Source organism: Corvus moneduloides, chromosome 15 (assembly GCF_009650955.1).
Source record: "Corvus moneduloides isolate bCorMon1 chromosome 15, bCorMon1.pri, whole genome shotgun sequence".
NCBI lineage: Eukaryota > Metazoa > Chordata > Aves > Passeriformes > Corvidae > Corvus > Corvus moneduloides.
In genome coordinates, this window is record NC_045490.1 from 4,058,808 (window position 1) to 4,084,236 (window position 25,429).

At 44.4% G+C, this 25,429-nt stretch overlaps 1 protein-coding gene across 9 annotated transcripts in view; it reads left to right on the forward strand.

Annotated features, from left to right (window-relative positions):
• Positions 1-25,429, forward strand: part of EBF1 (EBF transcription factor 1) — a 271,263-nt gene that overhangs the window by 18,833 nt on the left and 227,001 nt on the right. For all 9 annotated transcript variants that reach the window (XM_032124832.1, XM_032124833.1, XM_032124834.1 and 6 more), the window contains exon 6: positions 145-213. In XM_032124832.1, the coding sequence (XP_031980723.1) occupies positions 145-213 (69 nt within the window). The remainder of the gene's footprint in view (positions 1-144; positions 214-25,429) is intronic.

Sequence of the window (25,429 nt, forward strand, 5' to 3'; positions counted from 1 at the left end):
ACCCATATGTGACCCAGTACATTTGACTGATTTGCAGGCAGGGCCGGCAGGGTAACTCGAGCCGGCAATTTGAACCCACCATGTTCGTAATGATGATTTTACAGTGTAATGGTCGCACTAAATCCTTTCGCTTTTGCTCTGTAGCCGCTGTTGTGACAAGAAAAGCTGTGGCAACAGAAATGAGACTCCATCAGATCCAGTGATAATTGACAGGTAAGGACTGCTATTGTTTCCTTCCATTTTTTTTTCCTTCCTCCCTCTCCTCATTATAATGAAACACCTGCCCTGTGTTGCTAATGGGGAAGAATTAGGAGGATATACGGATGAAATTTTGTTTTTTGATACAGAATTAGTTGTGCTTTGCAGTTGTGATTGCCTTGGAAGGGCCATATGTGGGATAACGTAGGGATACTGGAGCGCCCTGCTCTGTGGAGGGCTCCAGCTCTTGTAACTGATTCATGTGCATAAAGAGGAGATTTTTCTTTCTGACTTTCTGTGACTCAATTCACATGCTATGCCAGGGAAGCTTCAGGAATAAAATAATAATAGTTTGTGATTTATGAAATGTGGTTGGGTGCTTATAAATATTTAACTTTTATTTGAAAAATGTTTGAATCATTATCACTTAGCTACTGTAGTTCTGTTGGACGCAATCCATCTACATTTTAAGGCTTTTATTTATGCATAAAAACAGTTAAGAAAATAGATCTGCAATGTAAGGTTTTTTCCCTCTTATTTTCTCTGGTTGGAATACAATTTTGACTGTATTGTCAGTTGATTCATTAATTTTTGCCTGTCTTAATTATTGTGTTTTTAAACAGATCCATATTGTTAATCTGACATCACTGAGTAAATCATTGTAGTACAATACATCTATTCCAGTTGTTCTGAGCCATGTGTAGTTTCTGTTGCTTGCAAATGATGCAAAATGGTAGCCAAAGAGCCATTTTTACATTTTAATTGTCCAAATGTGTTGTCCAAAGCCGTGTGGGATAGCCAGAGTATTGTGCAGCATTACTCTAGTGGAGTTAAATGGCTACAAAGCACCAAAAGTGTCTGTCAGGGCTGGGGAGAGCAACACCCTGTGAACAGAGGGACCCCAAAGGGAGCTACCCAAACACACAGGGGTGAGGGCACAGAGCATGTGCCTCTCCTTGCATTGCTGTCTGAGTTATGTTTGCTGTATGAAGTTTAAAGTATTTTCCATGCCAGAGCATCCATTTTATGAAAGGAGGTGGGGAGGGTTTGAGATGTTGGGGGCCCCACACGGAGAGCAGTCCAGAGCCTTGTGCTCATCCCAGCTCCCAGTTCTTGGATGGGTTGGGTAGGAAAGTGCATATATTGGATGCTTATAGCCTGTGTTTTGATTAGCTGTAATAAGTAATCCTGAGAATGTTTAACTCTCAGAAGATATCCCTACCTATTTTTAACTAGGCATATTTTCATCTTCTCTGAGCACCAGGTAGCAGCAGAGAAAGCGTGTGTGTGTGGGGGGAAAGCCCCACAGTGAAACCTGTACGGAGCTGTGTTTTATAAGCATGCTGCAGAGCTGAACACTATAAACATGGTGTTAGAGTGGCATTTTGAGCGACATGAAAGCTACAAAATTCACATGAATTTTTCATTGTACTGGAAAGTGAGATGTTAGGATGCTAATGGCAGGTTTACAGAAATATTTTGTTTAACTATCTAGTATGCAAAACTGCCAGTTGCAAATCATTTTAAATTTTGAAAGCCAGAGATGCTGTCTGTTACATGCTTCCTGCAAAATGAGGAAAATAGGTACAGGAAAAAGCCAGCTTTAGGTTCCTAGCAGTGATCCATTCCTCAGTCTATACATGAATTGATGCAATAGTTACCAATTTTGAAGTTTCTTCTTAAAATGCAAGCTAAACACAACTCAAAGCTGATAATGCAAACCCTGCCTCGCCACCTGCACTGAATCAGGCTTGTGAATGGGTTAAGCTTTTAAGTTCTTTGCTTGGTTTTAAATTGTGACTTTGATACAGAAGGTTGATATGACTGTGGTTTGAAAAACACTTGATTTTGACCTGTTCCTGTGGGTTGCAATGGCATAAGAAATTTGACTCAGCAGTACTGTAATTAGCCCTCCCCCTGTTTTTGAAACAGGATTGTGTTACCTAGATTGCATTAGTGTGGCTTCTATTGTTGCCGCTTCGCATCTGTCCCAGTAGGGTACTTAAAACCTTTTCTTGGCCAGGGCTAGTTCAAACAATTTAGGCCAAGCAAGTATGTGCTTTATACAGTTAGTGGCTTTAGTGATGTTTCTAGTGACATTTATCCTATTCGTTTTCTTGTCCCCTTTGGTTTGGAAAGGATGAAGTGATTTATACGGAGCCTTTTTACCTTAAAATGAGTCCTTTATAATCGTTCTATGATTAAAATGCCTGCACAAGTCAGGCCATGTGTTTGGTTGTGCTCCATTGTCACTTCTCCATGCACACAGTTTTTAACTATTATGTCAATTGATATGCAAAGCCATATTTAGTTATTTTTATTTGCATTGAGCTTAGAGAATTCATTTACCATTTGGGCTAAAGCACTCCCGCATGCCTGGTGCTCTGATCAAGTCTTTGCCTATGGATTTAATCTAACTCTTGCATCAAATCCTGTGAATCCACAGACTCTGACCTAACATAGAGTTTAACACAGAATCTATCCATGGGATTTTTGACATATGTACTTACATGGAAATGCTATCCTCCTCTGACAAGTCAGAATACTATCTTGGATTGATTAATTCTCTTTGATGAGGCTGGAGAGACTCGGGATAGAGAGGGCTCTGGCTTTGTGGTGGTTTGGTGAACTTGGAGAAGAGGCTGTTGGGCAACTTCAAAGTTACATGTGTTGTATTCTTCTTCAAACCCTGGATAGATGTGAAATCAAATTGTATATTTCTCTTTAATGAAAATGTGGGTTTAAGAAAGAAAGTCCATAGCTGTGTTTGAAATAGGATATGACTGTTTATAAAATTGTTTTATACTTTGTTCTGTTATAGTATCAGCAGATACAGCGGTGCAAGGGACCTAAAGAAATTTATACTTATATAAAATAGTGATTTAAATTTTCTCTGGAGAACAAAATAAATCTATTATGATTACAGAGCAGTTATCCCAAGGAAGTTTCTTGGAAACCTCTGTGTGTCTGCATCATCTTCTTAGCATAGCCTGTATATTTTATCACTAATCCAGTTACATGTGTTGAGATGAAGATCTGATGAACAGGAACTCATTTTAAAAAGGGTATTATTGTCACAATACAAATGCACAATTCGTCCTATGAGTGCAGTGGCAGGGCTGTATTGTAATCACACTTAAAGAAAACACAGAGCACTTCCTGTTATTAAATTAAATTCTAGATTGATTTAACTTTCAAATTGTAACTCGTATTTGAATTTAAAAGGTTCGCAATAAAATTCCTGTGAAGAAGTTGAATAAATTGTAGTTTTATTACCACTCTGGATATCCTGGTGTCCTAACCTTTTTCCTTACAGTTATCTTAGTTCAATAAATAAAACCTCATTAGACTATTCCCATTTCAACGAGTTTATTAAATTTTACAGGAGTAATTAGCATAAGCTGTGCTAATTTTTCTGGAAGACTAATGAGAGAGCTTCCTAATTAGGTTTGCTTTGTAAGAATCAGAAAAGATGATAATGACAAAAGTCACATAGGGGAGAAAGTGGGGCTTTATGTTATTCCTTGGTTCAGGAAAAAGGCTCCTCTCTTGGCACTCTGTTCCAAACTTTTAAACCCAATTTACCATTGTCAGGACTGATATTTAATGGTGTTACCAGTGCCTGCTGGGGCTTCTTTACCTTTTATGGCTGCATCCAGTAAATAGGAGTCCTACTGACTGATAAAATAGGAATAACCGCTGCAATCCCAAATATAGTGGCAGAAAATATATATACCATATATATCCTATATATCCTGCTTGAGATGTTGTATGGAAAAAGGGCTGAAAACAGGCAGCTGCTGGCTCATCCCAAATTTTGCTTCTTCCCACAGGACTTGAGCAGGCTGATGGCAGTGACCTGGAATTGGCTTTGCTAATATTTACCAATATAGGCAGGGCCTGTAGTGAGAATCTGGCTGCTGTCTATACTGTGGATTAATAATCTTTAGGTGACGTAGAAGCCAAGGGGCTTTGTGCTGGAGCTCCCCTGGGAGGAACTGTGTGTCCTGTAGGGGTGGGACACCATGGGGATGGCCAGGGCTTCTTCTGGCCCTGCTCTGGTAATACACTGAAGGTCTTCATGTGGCATTTTGGGTGCAATTTGGGACCAATGAGGAGGTTTGTGCCTTTCCAGTGCCGTCACAGCTCTTGTCCATGGAGCAGAGGTGGGGACTCTTGGATTGGAGGTTGTAATATTTCCTATGGCTTATTAGATGACACCAAAGTATATTTTAATACATGACTTCCTACCAGTGTCTGAAAAGCCTCTGTGCTTCCAATATGTGCAGGACACTTGTCTGGGCTCTCTGTAACCTGTGCCCAGCACACCCAGCCAACTCACCTACAGATGGGTTTGAAATCTTTCAGCCTGTAACCTGAAAAGTTTTATGTTTGTGGGTAGGATTTCACTGTGCAATGACATGAAAAGTCATTACCTCTGTTTTACCACTTCACAAGTCATCATGTAGTGGATTGTGTTTTACAGGCCTGATCATCTTTTCATCCTAAATACAGGCAGGTGGAAAAGTGACTGGGAGGACTGTATCACACTCCCTGCATCCTCCCCACAAACTGCTGAGGTAGATGTGGCAAATAATGTGTTTTGCAGTAGCTTTCCATGTCTGGAGGGAGGGGGATGGAGATGCAGGCAGAACCTGCCCTCCAGGAGAGGTTCTGGCAAGGGGACAAGGTGGGTTTTGCTTGGGAGGGAACTGCTGAGGGATGCTTTGCTGCAGGGGGTGGGGTCAGTGCTGCAGCTGATCCCCACCAACCTCCAGGGATGTGGGCTTGTCATAGCACTGGTGTCACAGCGAAGTGGCAGGAGATGCCAGGTGCTCTGGCAGTGGCCTCTTAGCAGGAGTGCCAATTCCTGCCCTGTTCTGGTCATATCCTTGTCCTGCTGGCCATATTGGTACCAGAACCTGGCTGTGTGGAGTCAGGGAAAGCTCTGTCTGCTGGTGTCCTGCTCACCCCAGGGATGGGGCTGTGGGAGCCTGGGGGTCCCATCACTGCTGGGTCCTTGGGTGGGCTTTCCACACAGAAGGAGCAGGAGGGCAGGCATGGAGCACTCTGATAGGCATCCAGACCTAGGTGCAAAATGTCCCTGGGCCTGAATATTTGGCTGGAATTTTGTGTTGGAAAGTGCCCCTGTCATTGCTGTGCCCCTTCCAGAGCCAGATGGGAGTTATTGATCCATCAGGGAGGGAGTCAGAGGAGCAGAAGCTGGGTGACAGAGCTACCCCCAGCACTGCACAGAGATGTCTCCCAGGTTGTCTTTTAATGCTGTGCTGCCTAAACCCCCTGGGCCTCTAAGCAGGGTGTTCAGAGACAGAAATTGGCCTCGAGCACTTCATGTGAGCTCTGGGAGCCTGTGAACCCACACATTTCTGAGAGGGGAGGGACCCAAACACACATCCTCCAGGATTTGGTTGTGATTGATGCAGCTGAGAAGCATTACCCAGAACATTTCCCACATGACTTAGGCAACCAAAGGCATTTTGAGCTGTTGTGAGATAAATGGGAGACTCTGATCACTAGATGCTTCTCACACTGAGATTCAGGCTTGAATGCTTGTCCCTCTACGGGTGCTCCTCATGCATGTGGTGTCAGTCTTCTTTCTGGTGATGAAATCACTGGAGCTGGGGGTAACTTTGCTAGGATTCTTGCAAAAATCTCTTGGTCTCAGCCTGTTGGGGTTGGCACATATTACTGCTGCTTATAAATTCCTTTATTTTGCTCTTGGGGCTGAATGAACTCGGTCAGGGTCAAACCAGCTTCTGCTTATTGTTTGTTTGATTTCTCTTCTCTCTGCCTCCAAGTATAAGAATTTTTGTATGCTCTTACAAGTATTATGCAAAACCTTAATTTGGTCTGAGCTTCACTCAGAAGGTTTGTGAATTTCTCAGCAAACCTGCCCTGAGTTTTCAGTTTGTTATTAAATCCCAAACCAGGCAAGTCTTATGTGGTTTTGGGTTTCACTGCAAACATTTTACACTGCTCTAATAGTTACTTGCTTCTCTCAGTGATGCCTTTTGAATCCACAGCAAGTGTTTGGGGCTTTTGTTAACTGTGATCTTATGCTCGATTATTACTATTTAATATCATTGGTGATGTAGCAGAGGCTCTATTGCAAAGCAGGCTCATTGTGCTGAATGCTCTGTGATTTCTAAGTAGGGAGATGATCCCATTTCTGAAGAGAAATGGTGCTCCTGATGCAGAGTAAAAATTGAGATTTTTCTATTGAGACTAAAAAGCTTGTGTTGAACATCCTGGGGATGAGGGGAACTGAAGACAAGATTACTGCTTTTGGCATTTGACTGTTAGTGCTCATCCATAGCCATGGGCTTGGCCAGTTGTGACTTGAGTGCACACATGGGATGTGCTGGACCTGCAGCTCCGAGGCCCCAAGGTCAGTGTGTCTGTGCCAGGAAGTCCCTTGGGCTCTTCCTGAAAATCTCAGTCCTGCTCAGCAAGGGTTAACAGCTTTAAGAGACTTCACTGGTTTGTTTTAGTCCTCAAAGTCCATCCTGAAGACCCCGTGGATTTTATTGTGCAAAGGAATCTGAGACCTCATGGATTACTCTGCTGTGCTGTTCCAGTGGCAGGATTTGGGTATTTGAGGTTGGAGGTGCTTTAAAAAGTTTGGTGCAGTGACCTCCTGCAGCACCAGGAAAGCTCCGAGTGCTCTGGTCCCAGTAGGAGCCCAGGGCTTGGCAGGGTGATCCATCCCTTTGTTTTTTGTCACGAAACTTCAAATGTGCGCTTCATACCTATTGATTTCTTAATATGAACTCCTACTTCAAAGCATGTCCTGCAGCAGGGAGGATGTGCTGGGCACAGTGGGCTCCCTGGCTCCAAGAAGATCAGTGCCAGCTCTTTTCTCTCAAGAGTGGGGATTTTTTTGGGGAAAAAAACCCCCCATATGTCTATATATATGTATATATACACAGAGTTTCTGGAGTGGATAAATTTCCTCTTCCATCTTAACACCTGATTTATTTCCATATTTGCTGTCGCAGTGGGAATGCATACATGAATAAGAGCAATGGGGAAATGTATTTGCAAAGATCATCCTCAGTTTTAATGCAGATTAGCTAAAATTCTTCTGAACATGAAAAATGGATCTGAGCTCTATCCCAGCGTTTACTGGATAAAAACACAACTCAGGCTTTATTCTGCAGGAGCTGAGGTGTGTGAGTAGTTTTCTTCATGTGAGTTTTCATAAATGTTTGCATGGTACAGCCATCAAAATGTATTCTTATAAGTAATTGGCCACACTTATTAAAATAACTGTTAAATTCACAGGCACTTCTGCCTGCTGGAAGTATTTAATTTTAATATAATATCTAACTAATAAAGTTAAAAGAGAGTAAGAATGACTTGTAGGTTACTGTGCAAATCAGGACTAAGTTTCTAGAAATGGTTTTAACACCATCCTTGAAAGGCAGCATGTCTCTGCAGTAGCAGTGGGAAATGCTGGTATGATTTTTCCTCTTTCTCTGTAACATCGTGATGTTTTTTTCTGTAACAGTTCTGGAAAAGTACAGAAAAGCCATACAAAGTTCCCAGTGTGTCACATTAGCAACTTTGCATAGGTAGTTTGTGATCAGAATATATTACTGTATCAACTGCATGTTTACTTCTTTTGCTAAGGACAGTATTTTAGAGGTTTTTTTTCTTTTTAAAGTGGAATGAATAATTTTCTACCCACTTTTTGAAAATGGTGTCTGGAAATAGGAAATGTGAATTCAAATTTTTGGTTGTTGTTAATATGTGAATTATATGAAGTTAGTTATTAAAAGGCTTTATATCAATTCACTGAAATTATATACTGGACTGTAGTAAGGTGACCCAGATATAGAGCCTTTCAGAGCAATCATTGAAATGCTATGAACAGTGCTGTTTTGTCTTTGGTTTCTTGCTGCCTCTAAAGGTGTAGGCAGATGAAGATAACTTGAAAAAGAGCTATTTCTCCAATTACAAGCTTTTGTCCAAGAGCAAAGAAAGATTTTTAGACTAACAGCATTCACTATAACAAAATTAAATTCCCTTCATCTGACAAGAAGTGGAGTCTGGCAATAGTTTGGGATTTTTTGTTGGGGCTGGAGCGGCAGCTGCCCTCTGTGCCCCCTGGTTTTCCCAGACAGGGGGTGACCCGAAGCGGGGGGAGAGAGAGGTGGGGAGGGTAGGAGGGCAATGGGTGCTGTCCCCTTCCTTTGGGGACATAATTTCCCCTTCCCAGGGCTCCGGGGAGGGCCAAGGGAGCAGCATCCCACTGCCACCCTCCCTTCCCTGCCCCCGCCGTGCCAGGAGGCCCGGCCAAATCTTTTTGGGTTTGTAACAACACGTCCAATCTGGCATTCCACAACTACGGCATCTCGCTAACGGGCTGAGGCACCAGAGTTCAGTAATGTAATAGAAAAAGTAATGGTGTTAGCTAACACATCCTTAATAAGATATTGTCTGCTGCTCTGCCATATGCTACCGAGCAGGCTTTCCCTCTGTGGGGCTTTTGAGTTCTCTCAATAAGATTATTTCAAATACTCTAATCCTGAATCATTGACATGAATACAAAAGCCTAGTGACATCTAATAGATGCCTCTTAGCTTTGCTTTTCCTCTTGTTCCTTTCCTTTTTCTTCCCTTTTTACCTGACAAAAAGCTTACAGACACTTGGGCTCTGTCTCTCGGTACCAGCATGTGGGTCCCCTCATGAAATATAAAGGAGGAAAAAAGGCTGACATAGGGCTGATAAGCCACAGAGCAAAGGACTATAGAATTAAAAGTAAATGCCAGTAAATCCTACCCTGTACACTCAGTTGTTCTTTTATTGTTTTCTTTAATTCTTCCAGTGCCATGCTGGGCTAGAAAGAGATGAAAAATGGGGCTACCAAAAAAAAGAGAAGGTGATGCTACAATGCCAGGTTCTTGCAGGCTTGCTTGATTCTTGGGTTTTCTTAGTGCTCCTCTCACCTTGACTTTCTAATCAGAGTTGCAAACATTCAGCTAAACACATAATTCAATTAGCTGAATGTTTAGGTCATTTTTTTCAAAGATTAATTAAAAAGAAAAGAAGACACCCTCGAGTGACATGATTGTGACCCTGGAACTGATTAATTTTATATAACTGAATGTTAGAAACACTTAATATTCCAATGTGAGTGTCTAGCAATCAAAGATGATCTCCCTCTTAGTGTTGTCTCCATGACTGTCAGAGGCAGAAAATCATTTTCTGTTCATCTCCTTTTCGACTTTGACAAACTCTTCGTCTGTTGAGTCCAAAATCTGCCTTTGGAAAAAGTTACTGGTGCAGGATACAGCCAGTGTCTACAATGAGTTAAAAATAAGCTATTTAAAACACAATACTTTTCCTTCATTTTTTTCTGTGGTTCTGCAGGGAGACTCTCAGGCACTCCTGACCAGCATACCCATCAACTTCCACCCAGCTGAGTCAGGTGTCCTCTGTAAACTCCCTCAATATAATCCTTCAGTTGGATTTTTTGGCATCTGCATCACTACATAACCATTGGCTGACTTCCCAGATGTTAAGTCACTTTGATAAGTGGATGTTAAAAACCACTTTACCTAGTTCAAATTTTGTAGAAAGATGACACAAGGAGAGGAGAAATGTGTTCTATATTCATTATAAAGTTCTTCTCTCTGAAAGAAGAATAAAATTAGCCACACTCAGAGCTATTAAGATCTGATGGTCGCTTCTCCTCCCAGCTGCTCCAGGTGCCTCTGCATCTCCAGCACAGTCCTGCAGGAGCTGGGATTTGGCTGCAGAGAGGAGCGCACCCCCTGGAATATCTTTCTGGGGATTTTACAGGCAAGAGAAGGAAAGGACCTGCAGCTCAGATCAGGATTTACCCCTTTTTAAAGAAAAATGAGGAAATTCGGCTGCGTTACAAAGGAGTGCCCTGGAGTTTTGGGTGATCTGGGGCGGAATTTGTTTCTTATGTTGGGGTTTATGTATTAAAAGCAGATCTGTAAAGCTTTTTTTCTTATCTCTGAGTCTTCCAGTTGGTACCATGGCCTGGTGTTACTGGGCCCTGTTGGCCTCTGAGGCTGCTGAGTGAGGGATGCACAGTGGAAGAGTCTCTGCCCTATGGAGCTCTTTAGGCAAGACAATCCCTAGGCTTTTTTTTTTTTTTTTAAAGCACAGTGAGCTCCATAATAGCTCTGGCATTCTGAAAAATGGAATAAACTGTACCGGGGTGTAGGAGGAAAACTTCTCTCTGAACCCCATTATGTGTACATAAATTGTCATCTGTCATGTACCACGTGGCAGGAGAGAGGAACTTTCCTTTTTTTTCCTGAAGGATTGCCCTACTGTGACAATGGTAACTCAATTTGTCAGAAATTACAAGAACATTAATACATCATGCCCTAATGTTTCATTAGTACATTAATACTTTTGAAGTCATCGGAATTTCCCTAATAAATGTCTTCAAAGTTGGCTGGCCATTCATAAATTTGAGTTTTCAGCATTATAATTGTAATTGAGATACCTATTTTCCCTGATTAATCCTTGGAGTTTGTGTGTAACAATCAGCCTTGCTGACAAGCGCACTTGAAAGAAGAACACGCTGTTAGTTAATATTTGTGTGATTGCAGAGTGGCATGATTCGGAGGGGAAAAGAAAAAATAGGGAGACTATTCTCGGAGAAACAAAAGAGAATTTTGGGAATGCTTTTTGCCATGGTAACCCAGTTATTGCTCATTAATCTGTCACCTGTGAAACGAGTTCCAGACTCCGACACTCCACAGCGCGGTAGCATCCCGGGGGTCGCGGTACCTGCGGCTGCCCCCGGCTCCGCCAGCGCTGGGCGGCTTCTCCCCACCACCAAATCCCATCGTGTGCCTGGATGGGCCTCAAAGAGGGCGACTCCCTCCCTGCCTGGGCCACCTGGGCTGCCTGGCCCTGCCACCCCCAAAGTAGCTCCCCGGGGTGATGGGGAGCCGGCCCGTGGGCGCCGCTGCACTGGCTTTAGGGGCCGCCTGTATCTCCAGAAGGAAGGAAGTTTTTTTCCTTCATTTCCAAGATAAGGTGTCATTCATGAGAGCAGCGTGCTGAACTAATCAGGTTAATTGAGAGGCCCTGAATAGCTCTCATTGAGCGGATCCCTCCTTCCTGCTCAAGGCAGATAGTGCAGACGGAGAGATTACAAGTGCTTTAAACTCTTTCTCTCCATCTCTGAATTTCACACCCATTTCAGGATGATGAGGGTCAGAGCAGATGTGTGACACGGGGGTTGTACAATTTAGCTTTGCTGGGAGCAAGCTTTAATTTTTGTTGTTTGGGTTTTGGTGTGGTTTTTTTCCCTTTTAATCATCATCATTGTGATTATTTTTCAGTGAGGCCAGAGCTTCCCATCTCTCCTGATGCCAGGGACACCCTGCTGATTTACACCAGCTGGAGCGGTGTAAATTACTCCACTGTTTTGGAAAGATGCAGAGGACATTTGGAAAGATGTAGAAGACTAATGCAGTCGTGTGATTGGCTCTAGATTGACCTGCTCCTGAGTGTTGTTAATATTAAAATTATTTCAGACCTAACTCATGGCAGGGCTGCAGGAAACATTAATTTTAAAAAGATGTTTTCAGTGTTTGAAGCAGATAGCAGCGGGGTTTATTGCTTTTATGGTATCATTTCCCTTTAAACCCTTCTAATCGAAGTGGCTGTACGTAATTTTATTCAAGTTTACCAGAATGTGAAAGCATTTCCCTCTGGATACTCTTGCCAAATTAGGAACAGCCAGGCTCCAAACCTCACTCTAATCTTCCTACTTGCCACAGTCTATTACATTTTCTTTGCAAATATTGTAACTGTTAGGGTGAAGAAGAGAGAATTTTCAGGAAAATAAATTCCCCAAAAGTAGCATGTGTCCCCTCACTTCTCCAAGCTTAGTTTAATTTAAACACAAGCTAAACATGAGCATCGTTGTCCCTGTTGGCCCCCTCCTCTCCCCACCCCCCCCCCCCCCCTGCTTCTTTTCCTTGGAAGTTTCAGGAATGACTTTAATTATCTCTACAATCAAATTCTCACTGCTGTCCCTGTGAAAGCGTGTAGTCATGGATTGCTGGGATTATTTTCTTTAGCACTTGGGGATAGAGAAACTGGTTGTTTGGAAATGAGAACCAGCTGGGTTCTCAGAGCCAGCGTTTGGAGGGAGCCACTTTGCACAGAAACCCCGGCGCTGAGCAGAGCCTGAGCTCAGCCCCCAAACTGCCCCTGCTGCCTGGGCCACGAGGGATTATGACATTATCAGGGCTGGGGTGGGTTTTTTTTGTTTGTTTATCTCATTAATATGCATCTCCAGGGTGGCTGCTGCCAGGGCTGGCCTGAACTCCTCCCCAAAGTTTCTGGAGGCAGAGGTGCACCCTTGCAATCCCCTTCCTAGCTTCACCTGCCTAAAACAGAGAAAATAAAATTAATTAATAGAAATCAAGCCAAATAACTATATCAGACACAAGTCTGATGTCAGGCAAGCGGGTTAAGGGAGATTAGTGCAACAAAGGGAAGAGCAGAGATAACTTCTGCTATCTTAACATCTTTTGTTGCCCTAGAAGACGAGTTGCAGGGGTGATGTTCTTCCTTTCTTCCAGCTTGGAGAAATTAGTTATTTGTCATACCTTATTAATCTGTTTTAGTGCCGAATTCAATTTAAAATTAGGACCATACTTGTAGACAGAAATTATTTGAGCTATGCTTTTAGCTGAGTATTTTGTCATAGGGAAAGGCACAGAAATCTTCTTCATTTAGTTATAAGGATGTAAATTCGGAGATATTCCATTGGCTTTAAGGCAGCTGCTTCATATTTCTGTCTCTTTAAGAGGGAAGTATTCATTCTTTGGAATACAAGGATTTGTTTCTAGGGTTTATTTACATTTTAAGATGTCAATATAAAATACATGTAAATGTATATTTTCCCCTTACAAGGTTCTCTCACACTCCCTCACACTTGTGTTTCTCTACACACAGTTGTTAGGGTGGTTTCCAGTTTAAATCGTGACTTCTCAATGTTTGAAATGCAATAGTGACTAAATTGGTAGCTTAAGTAAAAAGAAAAGAAATCTTTCTGCTTCTTTTAAAAAAGTTCATTGCAAAGAACATGACTGATCACTGAGCTTTGAACAGCTGCTTATAAATGATTTGATTTCTTTAGTTCATAGAATACAATGACTTTGACTCTATTAATGTCCCTTTTAACACAACTAAATTATTTTTTGAAAGATGAAACCATTTAGCTCTGAACGTATTTAGATCATACCATGACCTAAAATCTCTCATAAATGTTATATACATTTTCACACATGGATTTGTATTTTTGGTGGGTTTGGTTTTGTTTTTTTCTTTTTTTTTTTAATCTGGATTTTCTGTTTGTTTTCTTTTAAATTTAATTTTATTTTTTTCCCCCCCAACTAATAACTGCTGCATTTCCAGTCACTCAAATTTGGACAGAATTTTACTTCCTGTTTCAAAGGTCATGGAAAGCTGACCTCAACAGCAGTGTTGAGGCTGCTGAATTATTCATATCATTGACTTTGTGTCAGCTTCCACATTTGTGCAGAGGGATGTTTTATTCATTTATCTCATTTAGGGACCTGCTCTGCACCTGTTTCTACCATTAAGTACCCTGTAATTTGCATTTGATGCTAATTTAGTTTCATATCAGCCTGGTCCCCTCTTGTTAATTTAATTTTCTAAGACCCTTTTCATTACAGTAGAAATGTTTCCCTCTTTAAAGCAAACATCTATACAAGTAATTGTATAAACTGCCTTTTAAATAATATCTTTTAGAAGATTCCATCGTTTAATTCCTTAATTCCTATAATTAGCCATGGTTTGATTAATGTTTCAAAGGGTTAAATTAAAATGCAGAATTACTCAAATGCATACTTGAATAATTTTCCCTCTGCTGATAACAGTTTCTGCATTGCTGCTTTTATTCTCCTCGTGATTCTGAATATTACATGTACTAACAAGCACTAATTTTCCTTATGTAGTGATTTTCCTATGCTGAGCAATAGCAGGTTTTAATGTACAATTGTTGGAAACTCCACACTGCCAGTGGGATACTTATTTTTTTTTTTTTTCCCCTTCTGATCGATTATAAACAGTTGAGGAGAAATGCTGTGGCTGAGCTGCTCTGGGTTCCTTTCCAGACTGTAAGAAACTTAGAGATCCTTTATTTTGCCAACAAGCATCGCTGCTGTGTTCTCACAAACAGCGTGATTAGCGCTGATGGCTGCAGAGAATCATTTGGAAATATTTACAACCATCATGCATTTGTTTGTGGAGGTGAAAATTTGCATCTGCTGTGATCCTACAGGGCAAAAATGCTCCGGGGTTGTCACCCCCAGGCACACTGATGCGTGTTCAGTGCAGGAATATGGCACTGGGGTAAATAAATGACCAGAGGGGCTGTAGTGGGAAATCAAGTCCCTTCTCTCCCCTGCGGGTTTATTGAGAACAAGGCTGGATAATTGCAGCGGGGTGGGCGCTGTGCCGGGGGAGGGACACCCCCTCCCCTCCATCTCCAGCCAGGGGAAAGTGGAGATGTTGATTCAGAACTTCCAGAGGTACAAACCCCCCATTCCTTGGTGGCTGTCGGGGAGGGGACAGGGAGATCAGCAGAAACAGGGGCTGGGAGCGCTGGGCAGCTGGGCTTCATTACCCAGCAAAACAGCCCAGGCTAATTCCTCTCTCTGTTTACGGTGGGGAGGGGGAATCGGGGCATCAATCCCACAGGGCTGTCTCCCCAAATTCTTCCATGCCCTCCTGAGAACAGGAGAGATTTGGTGTTTGGCTCTGTGTTGATGCTCCAGCCCGTTGCTGCAGTGCCGTGGGTGGCAGGAAAGATGCAAGTCCTGCATAGGGCATCAGCTTTGCATCAGCTTTTGTTTTGCCCCAGCAGAAGGTGAAACTCCTCCTCTTCCTCCAATTCCCCCCTGAAGTCACGATGAGTTTGGGAAGAGGTGCCTGTGGGTTTGGGATGAAATGAGGCTGCTCTGCCTCTGGAGTCCTGCTCTCAGGTAGTGCCCAGGGCTGCTCCAGGGGCTGAGTTTGGCTGTGATGATCCCAAAAGTGTGTCTTATGTTGCACAACATGCCCCTTAGGTAGATGAGCCTGAGACTTGGGCTCTGGAGCTGCTGATAGCACAAGGATTTAATATTTAAAAACTGAGTTGAAACAAAACCTCTGGTTTTGTGGTTTTTTTTTACTCTTTCTGGTTGCAAGGATGCCTCACAGGCTCTGTTTGTGCTAGCAGAGCCCCCAGACCTGGTGTCAGGGGTCCAAAGTTTGTGTCAGAGGTGCCTCCCTGAGCATTCCCAGTTACAGGAGTACCAGGGCTGAGGGGTGGTTGGACCCGAGTACCTGCAAGCCTCACCTTTCCCATCAGCCCACAAATTCAGATATTCATAATAGCTCCCCCTTTATTTTGTCATATACTCACAATAAAAGCCTCAGAGCTGGGCATTTCCTGAGTATTAATGACCAGCTGGGGTTAATGGCCCTTGCTTGTGCCTTGAGCCATCAGCTCCTCCCGACTGGTCATTAATTCCCAGGAAAAGCCCTCTGTGGAGGTCATTATTGCCTAATTATCTCCATACACTTTAATGCCAGTTTTGACAATGTACAGTCTCATACTTTGAGTTATAGGTACTTTATAATTCATTAAATAGCTTATCATTAAAACTGCAGATGATCTTGATTATTATTTATTAATGTTTTCCCTTTGATTTTTTTTTAAAATCTGATGCTCCCGTTTCTGGAGGGAGGAAGGAAGGGACAAAGGTAGATGGGGTATGGCTCCAATGTCAAAAACTGTCACACAGCAGCTCTCCCTGTCTGGAGGGGTCTTCCCTGGCTTTGAGAAGTCCCAAAGGCATCTGCCAGTGGGTCCCAGACCTCGGTTCAGTGCTCACCTTGCTCAGCCCTTAGCAGAGACTTGAGGAGCAGTGGGATGGCCACCTCTGCTGGAGCTCTGTGTGCTGGCCCTGGAAGCATTGGCAGGATCTGGCCCACAGTTTTGGCAGTCCTTGACTCATTTTTCTCTTCACCCTGGTCCAGATTCAGTCAGGGTTTGCTTTGGGAGCCCTTTCTCACCTCAGTGAGGCTCACAGGGTGAGCTCTGTTGGGGTTCAGGGCTTGGCCCTTTCCCCAGCAGCATCAGGTGCACGATGTGTTTGAGCACAGTGAAGTGGGGTGGGAAATAAGTGGGACAGGTTCAAGCCAAACAAGGGGACTTTAATTTCTGCTTTTTAATAAGACTGTGCATCTCCTCCTCCTGGGAGCAGCTTCTCTTCTTGTCACTCAGGTGTGCTGTGCGTGGCGTGACAGAGCTGCAGGTGCAGAGGCTCTGTGCTCTGCCTGTGTGTGCTGGGAAAGTGCCATACTCAGCCCAGCTCGGGCTCCTCGCTGGAATCACAGCCTGTGGAAACGGCCAGAGGAGCACTGACACTGATTCTAGGGGAATTTACTGTCTTATTTGCCCCAAATGCCCCAATCCTGCAACCTTGTCTAGGCCTTCATTTTCCACTTTTTCTCCCCTGGCTTTACACGTGAAATCTCTGGATAATAGAAAGATAAACCTTTGTGTCTGTGGTTTCTCTGAGGTTTTGCTGTGCAGGAGCCCTGATGAGCATCAAGGGGGGGGCTGTGACCCTGCTTGGGGGAGCCCTTCTGGACCAGCTTGGGGGCCACGATGCTGCCCTGTGCTCAGGGCAGATTGCAGTGGCAGCAGATCTGTTAGCCAGAAAACCTGTGAGGGTGTTTGCTCCCTGTACTCAGTCATTACTTGTGTTTTAGTTGGTCTTGCCTGACAGCATCAAGTTGTTTCAACAATAATAATAATAATGCAGTTTTGGAGCTGTTTTCTCCATTACCTGCATCTCTGTTGGTTTTGTGTTTGCTGGAGGAAAAGTTGTGTGTGGATGTGAAAATACCGGCCCCATTGAGCCATGCCATCGCCTTTGGAGGAGGCCAAATTTCACCCACTGTATTTACTTTTCTACCTCTGAGCTGTGTTTGTTTACAAAACCTTCTTCTGAACTGCTGTAAACCTCCCAGCCGAGCTGCCTTCTCGTCCCAGTTTGCTCTGGGCTCCTCCAGAAACCAGTCCGTTTTGATTAAAATCATAATGTCATTTGAAAGCAGGGAAGCAAACCAACCCAAAGCCTTATGCAAAGTTTAAAAGTAGCAAGTTGCTGCCGAGAGGGAAAAAGAAAAAAAAAAAACCCAACCAAACCCCTTAAAATTCAGACTCAACGGGTCTCCTGTTAGTGCTGTCAGGGAAGTCCAAGGGCTTGAGGCTGATGAAGAGTTACATGCTAAAAAAAAAAAAAAGAAAAAAAAAAAAAAAAAGAGGGCAAAAGGGAGCAGTGTTATTTACTTATTTATTTAAGAGCCTAAAAGATTTATGGTAAAGCTAATTTAGGAGCGCGCTCGGCTCTGCATCCCGGCTGTGCGAGAGCGGCGGAGCGCGGGCAGCGGGAGGCTCCGGGGCCGGCTCCCCCCGGCCGCTCTCAGAGCTGCCTTTGTCGGGGCCGTGAATCGGGGCTCACATCGGGGGCTCGGCGCTGCGGGGCCGGGCCCGTGGCCGGGACCCCCGGGCGGGACAGCGGCGGCTCCGCGGTGCCGCCCGGGAGCGCTCGGGACGGGCCGGGGGGCGCTGCGAGCTCTCCCCTTCCTGCCGCCTCCGCTTTCTTTCTCTCTCCTTTTTCTTTCTCCTTCTCTTCACCCCGCCTTCCTTATCGTCCCCCTCTTTTTTCTCTCTCTTTTCGCTTTTCTTTTTCACTAATATTTCACTTTTCTTCTTCTATTTTCTTTCTCTCTTGTCTCTTCTCGTTTCTTGTCTCTCCCCTTTTTTATTCTCTCTTCTATATTCTCTCCACTCTCCTGTTTTCTCCCTCGTCTTCCCATTCTCTTACTCTTTTTTCTCTCTTATTTCACCCTTCCCCTTTTCTCATTCCCCCTTTACCTTTTTCCTTTTGCTTCTTCAATTCCTTTCCCCTCTTCCCTATTCCCCTTTCCTTTCTCCTTCTTCCCTTCTCTTCTTCTCCTTGCCTTTTCCTTTATTTTTCCTTCTCTTCTACTTTTTCCTTTCACTTATTTCCTTTTTTATTATTTTTCTTTCACTTTCTTCTCTCTCTCACTTTTCTCTCTCTCTCTCTTCTTTCTCCCTCTCTAATTGCTCCCTTGCTAAAAGCCAAAGGCAGAATTACAAATGCAGCCTTGGCATTGTGGTTTGCAGGATTCTTCAGGGATGTTTTCTTCTGCACAGTATGTTCTGTATCTTCTTTTTGAATCATCTCTGTGAAAGAGAAAATATTCCTTCTCTGTTCTGAGCACAGAAGCATGGTAGAATTATGAAGTGTAAGGAACGTTCTTCCCTTTCTCAGCATCCGTATAATTACTGTCAAGCCAAACCAAAAAGCCTCAGGCTTAGAGATCACTAGAGTAAAGTTACATTTCGCAAGACAAAAACTGAACTCAGTGCTCAAAAGAAAAAAAAAAAAAACTGGTGACCAATTCTGTGTCAAAGACTAAAAGCAGGCATGACATTTTGCTGGGATAAAGAGAGGCACTCAGGTTTGTTACCATATGGAATATAAATTAGTTTTATTTATATTTATTTGTTCCCTCCTGCCTTGCAAGAAGCAAAATGAGCTATTAAAAGTCTTGATATGTTTATTTTCAAAAAGAACTAATAGCACGAATGAAGCAAACATTGGAGAGGGGAATAGATGTGCTGCACAGTGACGAGGTTGCCTTTTTTAAAGTTCTAATTCCGGGGTGGGAGCACAGGAGCTGTGTTGGATGGGAAATGTATTCACGCAATGAAAGGCTGCATTTGAATGCAGCTTATTTTTGTTTACATTTTCAGCAAAACCAAGATGACACAGCTGGGCATGTTCAAAGCGAAATAAAAATAGGAGTGAATAAATAAATAGTAGTAAAGAATAGTAGTAAATAAAAATGAAACCGAGCGAGCGCCGTGCCGAGGCTTGCGGAAGGCGCCCTCTGATTGCCTCAGTGGTGCTGGTCTGGGATGGTGCTGCCAGCCTGGGAAGGTGCTGCCAGCCTGGGAAGGTGCTGCCAGCTGATGCCCAGGGAAGGAGGTTGGGTGGTGCAGGGAAGAAGAGGCTGGTGGGGCAGTGGCAGAGCTGGGCTCCTCTGGAACAAGTTTTTCCTGTGCTCCCATGGCTTAGCCCTGCCCGGGCAGCCTCATGCCGTGAGCTGAGTATTCTCTTGCGTGTTTTGGGGTGCAATGTTGTGTTGAGAAAGGGAAATTTTTACTGCCTGTCCCAATGCCACGTAGAACCTTCCTGCCTGCAGGCAGAGGAAGAGGAGGGGGTGGGAAAAGCAGGGAGGCTGCTGGGGGGCTGGGAGCTGTAAGAGAAGAGGCTGGGAGACCTGGAAGTGGCAGGCAGACAGAGATAGATAGCAATTAGGATCTAGAAGCAAGCTGGGAGATAAGGAGTCACCGAAGATTTACTGTATGTATATGGACAGAAAGAAAGAGCGAGTACATTGGGAGCAGGGAGGGAGGTGTGTACGCACAGTAAATCTCTGGTGATGCCATATCTCTGGCAGCTCCTGCATCCTAATTGCTCTCTCCTTGGCTGCTTTCTGGCCTCCAGCCACTTTCTCTCCATTTCCCTTCCTACCTCCAGCGCCACCTCCGTGAGGCAGTGTTCAGCCTCCGTAGGGCTGCGAAGGGTGCTGCTGCCCTGGCATGGCTGGAGAGGTTTTCCTGAGCCTGCTGGGATTTGTGCTCTGCTTTCCAGGGCCTCCAGTGAACCCTGGCGAGCAGAGAGGAGCTGTAAATGCTGTGGGTTTGCTCCTTGTTTCTGGACTTTGGGGCACAGCTGGGTGACCTGCACAGCTCAGCTGCCCTTGGGTGCTTTCCCTGCCCACAGTAGGAGCCCTTTGTGCCAGCTGCCCAGGAGCCAGGGATTGGGTTTTCAACGGGGGAATTCAAGATGTGTTTGTGAATGTCACCATGGGCATCAAGGGCAGCCCGGAGCTCCAGCCTGTGCTCGCCAGGACAGCAAATGATCTCTGCAGTCTCAAGAGAGTTTGGGCACTGCCACCACTCTTAAATTTAGTTTTAGGATCCTGTTCTTCACCCAGGAAGAACCTGGAAATGTCTGAATCTTTGGGAAGGTCTTTCCTCACCTTGTCAACATTCGTACATACACATGTAGTTTCCCGTGTGATTTTTCTTGGGTCAAATTCTATTTGCTTCAGGAACAGGAGTAGCCCCAAGGACCTTCTCACAAGCTGGATTTATCCTGAGATCAGGAAGATGGTGGGATCTGCAGTATTGCACTGAACCTTGCATCCCTTTAACTTTTGAGGATTTTTTTCTCTGGCAGATAGGAATAAATGCCTCTTTGAAGCACAGTATCATATTCTGTCATGCATGTTAGAGATCACCTCCTGATTTGTTCAAACTCATACCAGTAATGCTTAATTAGGAGAGTTTTATAACAAGTAAATATTTTCTTAAATGCATAATTGATTGTGGAGGGAAGGAAGAACTGCAGGAATGGAAATCATACATCATTTCATTATTAATGGCAATGTCTAAATAAAATGCAGACCTTGTCATATTTAATGGATGGCTGAGTCCATTCTGCTTTAAAACGCAAACTGCCTTTTTTTTTTTAAAGGTGCCTGCATAATTTCAGCCAGTTTAGGTGGAATTTAAGATTTTCATAACGTGTTTGAGGGATTTAAAGTTTGTATGACCTAAACTAAGTTGTCTCAGAGCAAACCAATAAGGAAATGATCTTGGCATAGGTTTGAAAGTTAATGTTCTCTTAAATTTTTTTCCTCCCCGAATAAATTAATTTAGGGATTTTCTTACAAACTGCATAACACCTAATGAAGGTTTTATATTTTTATTGTATATAAAAGTGAAGCTGGTGGAGCTCTGCAGATTTACACTTGCTGCAGCTGTGGTGATTAGTGTTACCAAAAGGCAAATTCTGATTCTTGCCCATTTAATAGCTGTGAGAGCGGAGGAGTGCTGTGAGTGTTGCTGGGTGATGCTGAGGTCTGCACAGGATTTGTGCAGCACAATTCAGCCTGCCCTGGAGAGCCTGGGACCAGACAAAAGATACAAGGGAGATTTGGTGTCTGAGCACATCATGGATTTAAGCATTAGAGAGGCGAGCAGGGGATGGGTTAGGAAATGAAGACCAGATCTGCTGCTTGCCCAGTCCCTCAGCTTCTGGCTTCAGCAGGACAGGGGGCCCTTGGGGCTGTGTTGTGTTTGCCTCCACATGAACAAGCCTGGAGGGGCTTTGTTTGTGTGACAGTCTGGATTGCAGAGCAAAGCTGGTTCACTGGACAATGGACTGAGGTGGGATGGGTGCAGGTCTCCGTGTCCTGGGTGTGTGGAGAAAGGTTTCCAGAGGTGGCTGCAGATTGGGGGCACTTTTTGTGCCTTAAGGACCTGATCCATCAGGGCAGCACTGGGAGCTGCCTTCAGCAGAGCTTCCAGACTTTGCCTCTATGCCTTACAAAGCTGGAGAAATTTGTCATATTATCTGCTGTGCGAGTGCCAGGAACAGCCACATGTTCCCATGACAGGTACAGGTGCCAGACACGGCACAGGCCAATTTTCTTCTGGCAGGATCACTCAGACTGTATCATGGCAGAGCCAGGACAGGAATGGATCCCTGTCTGGGAAGTGACAGTGATGCTGACTGTCCCTGCTGGGGACCTGTGCCTGTGGTTCAGGTGACACCCAGCACCCAGTCTGGGGTCCTGACAGCGATGGTGGGATGGCTGGAAGAGGAGAGAGGGTGAGTACAGATGAAATGCAATGGTGAGAGGGAGAATGACTGAACTTGAAACATCTTGGCAGCCCTGGGCACATGCTACAGCTGGTGCTTGCAAAAGGATATCAGGGATTTTGTTCCCCGGCGTTCGGCAGAGCTGTTGTGTCTTCCTTGCCCAGCACAGACCACAGAGGCCTTTAGATCTGAGCTGTGGAGAACTCCTGCTCTTCTCATCTCTAAATCTTTAAAATATTGCAAATAGTTCATTTGTTTTAAAGCTTTAAACTCAAGCCTTTGATGCTGCTTTTAGGAAGTTAAATAATAAAGCACAGTGTTCTCCGAACGAGGGCTTTTGTCAGAAAACCTTGCTTTACAATGAAAAGAAGGAAAACATAAATAAATGATACTCAAATATTTATAAAGGCATTCAGCAGATCAAAATGTTTCATTCTGCCTTTATATTGTTACTTCGTGTCTCCCCATCTGAGACTATTTTTTGTTTAAACCACGCAGTGCAGAACGTATTTTGCTTCTTATATCATTAATTTGCAGCGTTTTGCTGAGTCCTTTCTCACAGGGACATCAACAGAGCATTCGAGGCATAGGTATGTAAATACAGGAAGGTTATTGCTGTGGCTGCCAGTTCTGTGCCTCCCTGCCATGGGTGAGCTCCAAGCAGGAGAAACGAGGCTGCTCCCATGATAACATTAATTGTCCGCAGGCTGACTGAGCCCTGTCTTTGTGCATTTCTATTTCAGCAGTGTGCATGTGAGAGAAGCCTCTCCCCCTAACATGTATGAGGTGCCACTGCCTCCTCCTGCCCAGGGAATATGGGGTTCCCTGCTCCTGTCAGGCACAAATCCCCGTCTCCAGCGCCTCTTAACCCAATGACAGGAATGCATCCTGAGCCCATTGCTGTGGGCAGGGGGATTGGTGGCCTCCTGTCTGCTTTTCCCCACCCCATCTCTCTGGATTGATGGTGTAAGTAGGGCAAACTGCTCTTTATCCAAGGAAGGGGGTCTCTAGAGGCAGAGATTTCAGGAGCACTTTAGAACTCATGTTTGGTTTGCTGTTTTTTTCCCCCAAATAAATAGTTGGCATCACTTCTGCCAGCATCTGAGCTCCTTCAGGTCCTTGTCTCTCCACATTGCCCATGAGCTGTGCTGCCATCAGTGAGGTCTGGTCATGGTGTCATTGCCCCGAGGAGAATCCTTTCATTCTGTCAGGAGGATCTTGGCCAGGTCCTTGAAACTCTGTTACGGTATCAATATGTGCTGCTAAACAGGAGAGGGAGAGGTTTTGGCACCTTGAGCCTGCACTGGGGTTTCTACGTGCAAAGTGTCCTTTGGAAAAACACAGCCAAGTAGTAAACCCAGTGAATTTTAACAGAAAATCCAGAGTCATTGTTCATTTCCAATTTGCCTGGCTGGGAGCAGCGTCCTGTGATTGTCTCTGGGGACCTGGAAGAGGTTTTCAGATGTGGTTCTGAATCCATAGCATTCATTGCTTTTTGTGGCACATCTGACCTCTCTCAGTTTTTTTCTTCCTTCTTTAAATATAAATAAGGTTTATTTATTTGTTTAAGTATTAGCCAAGTTCTGTATTGTAGGTTAGTAAAAAACCCCACAATCAGTCCTTGCTATTGAGCAACGTTAATGCCTCTAAGACCTAAGCCTGAGTGAGTTGTAGCTTTTGTTCCTGGAAACTCAAGGATTCCTGGGATTCTCACTGGACAATGAGATTATCTATTTTTCTGTGGCTTTGAATTTAACATATTAATTTTCTGCTGCTTGTTGTTTAATCATCCACAGTTGAAATGCAAACACAGAAGAAATCCTGTTGTTAAAGAGAATTTGAAATGGATTAGAGAACTCTTGGCAAACTATGAAACCCGTTAAAGTTGTGTTACATCTGTACTTCGCTATTTTGATTTTCACTGTGGATGAAGAGAAAACGTAAATTGCCCCAACACATTTGGCAGTTGGAGAAACTGTTCTGAACCTTCCTATTCATCACTGGCAGGGAATGCTGTCCTGAATTTCCAGAGCAGCATCAAGGTTCTTGGATTTGGGGTACCCAGTTTTGAGTTTTGTCAGGCTGCGATCCGAGGGTCGTGCAGAGCGTCCTCAGCAGTGCCTGTGATAAGAGATGTGGTCAGAGGGACTTTACATGGAAAGCATTGTCTGAGAACATTTCTTTTGCAAAAATATGTGTAAAACTGATGCCTTGTGCTGTTGTGTGGCTGTCGTGGAATTTGCAGTGGCCCTGAGCAGGGAGGGGAAAGCTTGGCAGGACACAGGTCTCTGTTCCTGGCCAGCAGCCTCCAGGGTAGAGGCCACCCAAGGGAAGATGGAGAGGGTGGGAAGGAGAAAAGGGCTCTCACTGTGGAGTGACGGCAAAGCAGCTTGTCCTGCTGGCTCCAAAGGGGGTGACACTGTGCTGTCCCTATGGGATGTGCCCAATCCGATGCTCTCAGGAGGACATTGCCCTGTGGTACTGCCTGTGGAGGGGAGGACTGGCAGTTGCTGTTTCCTAAGGAATTCCCTTGTTTCATGGTCTCTTCATCCCTGGCCTCAAGCTGCTGCTTTTAGCAGCTGGTTCTGTAAGGGCACCTGCCCTGCCTGGCACCCTGGGGGCTGCCCTGTGGGTCTGCACACGAGGGGGATCTCGGTGTGTCCATCTGTCCATCTATGCAGTGCTGTGGGGCTCTGCAATGCAGGGATTTAACCTGTTGGCTTTGCAGTCACGAGACTTTTAAAGCCCCAGAGCCCATGTGAGCATGACAGGGACTTGCCTGGTGCCTTCTCATGGAGCCAGTGGGTGGGCAAACATCCATCTTTCCTGGGAGCATCAATCCATCCTGGGAGCCTCTGTCCACCTCCCGAGTGTCCTGGGTCAGCGCTGTGGCTCTGTGTCCTCTCACATTACAGGGCCCTCTCTGTGGCTTTCTTGGCCTGTTACAATACAAATAAATAATCATAACAAAAGCCCATGTGCCTCCTTGGGAAAATAACAGTTTTCACATGCAGATACTCAGGAAGTTAAAATTGGCAGCTCTGACTAGTCCTGCTGATTTGTCCACACATTTATTCTGATATGATGCTTAAATGGAATCAGCTTTTGGCTCTGGCACTCGCAAAATGCAGCTTTCCTACCCCCAGTCTCAGCACAAGAGGAGCGGGGATGGGAAATAAGGTCTGTTTCTAAATGAGTGGGAGAAAAATCAGGTATGTGACTCCTCTAATTCAGACAAGACTGTCTCTCATTGTTTGCCAGTTCAACTACAGCTTCAGTACATGGGAAAAATTTCTCTTCCAATTACACAGCAGTTTTGTGGTGGCTGAGTGCTATAAATGGGACTGCTTTGCAGCCAAAGATATCTCATTCATAAATCCCACTGTTCCACTCTATAATTTTTCTCTTTTGGATAG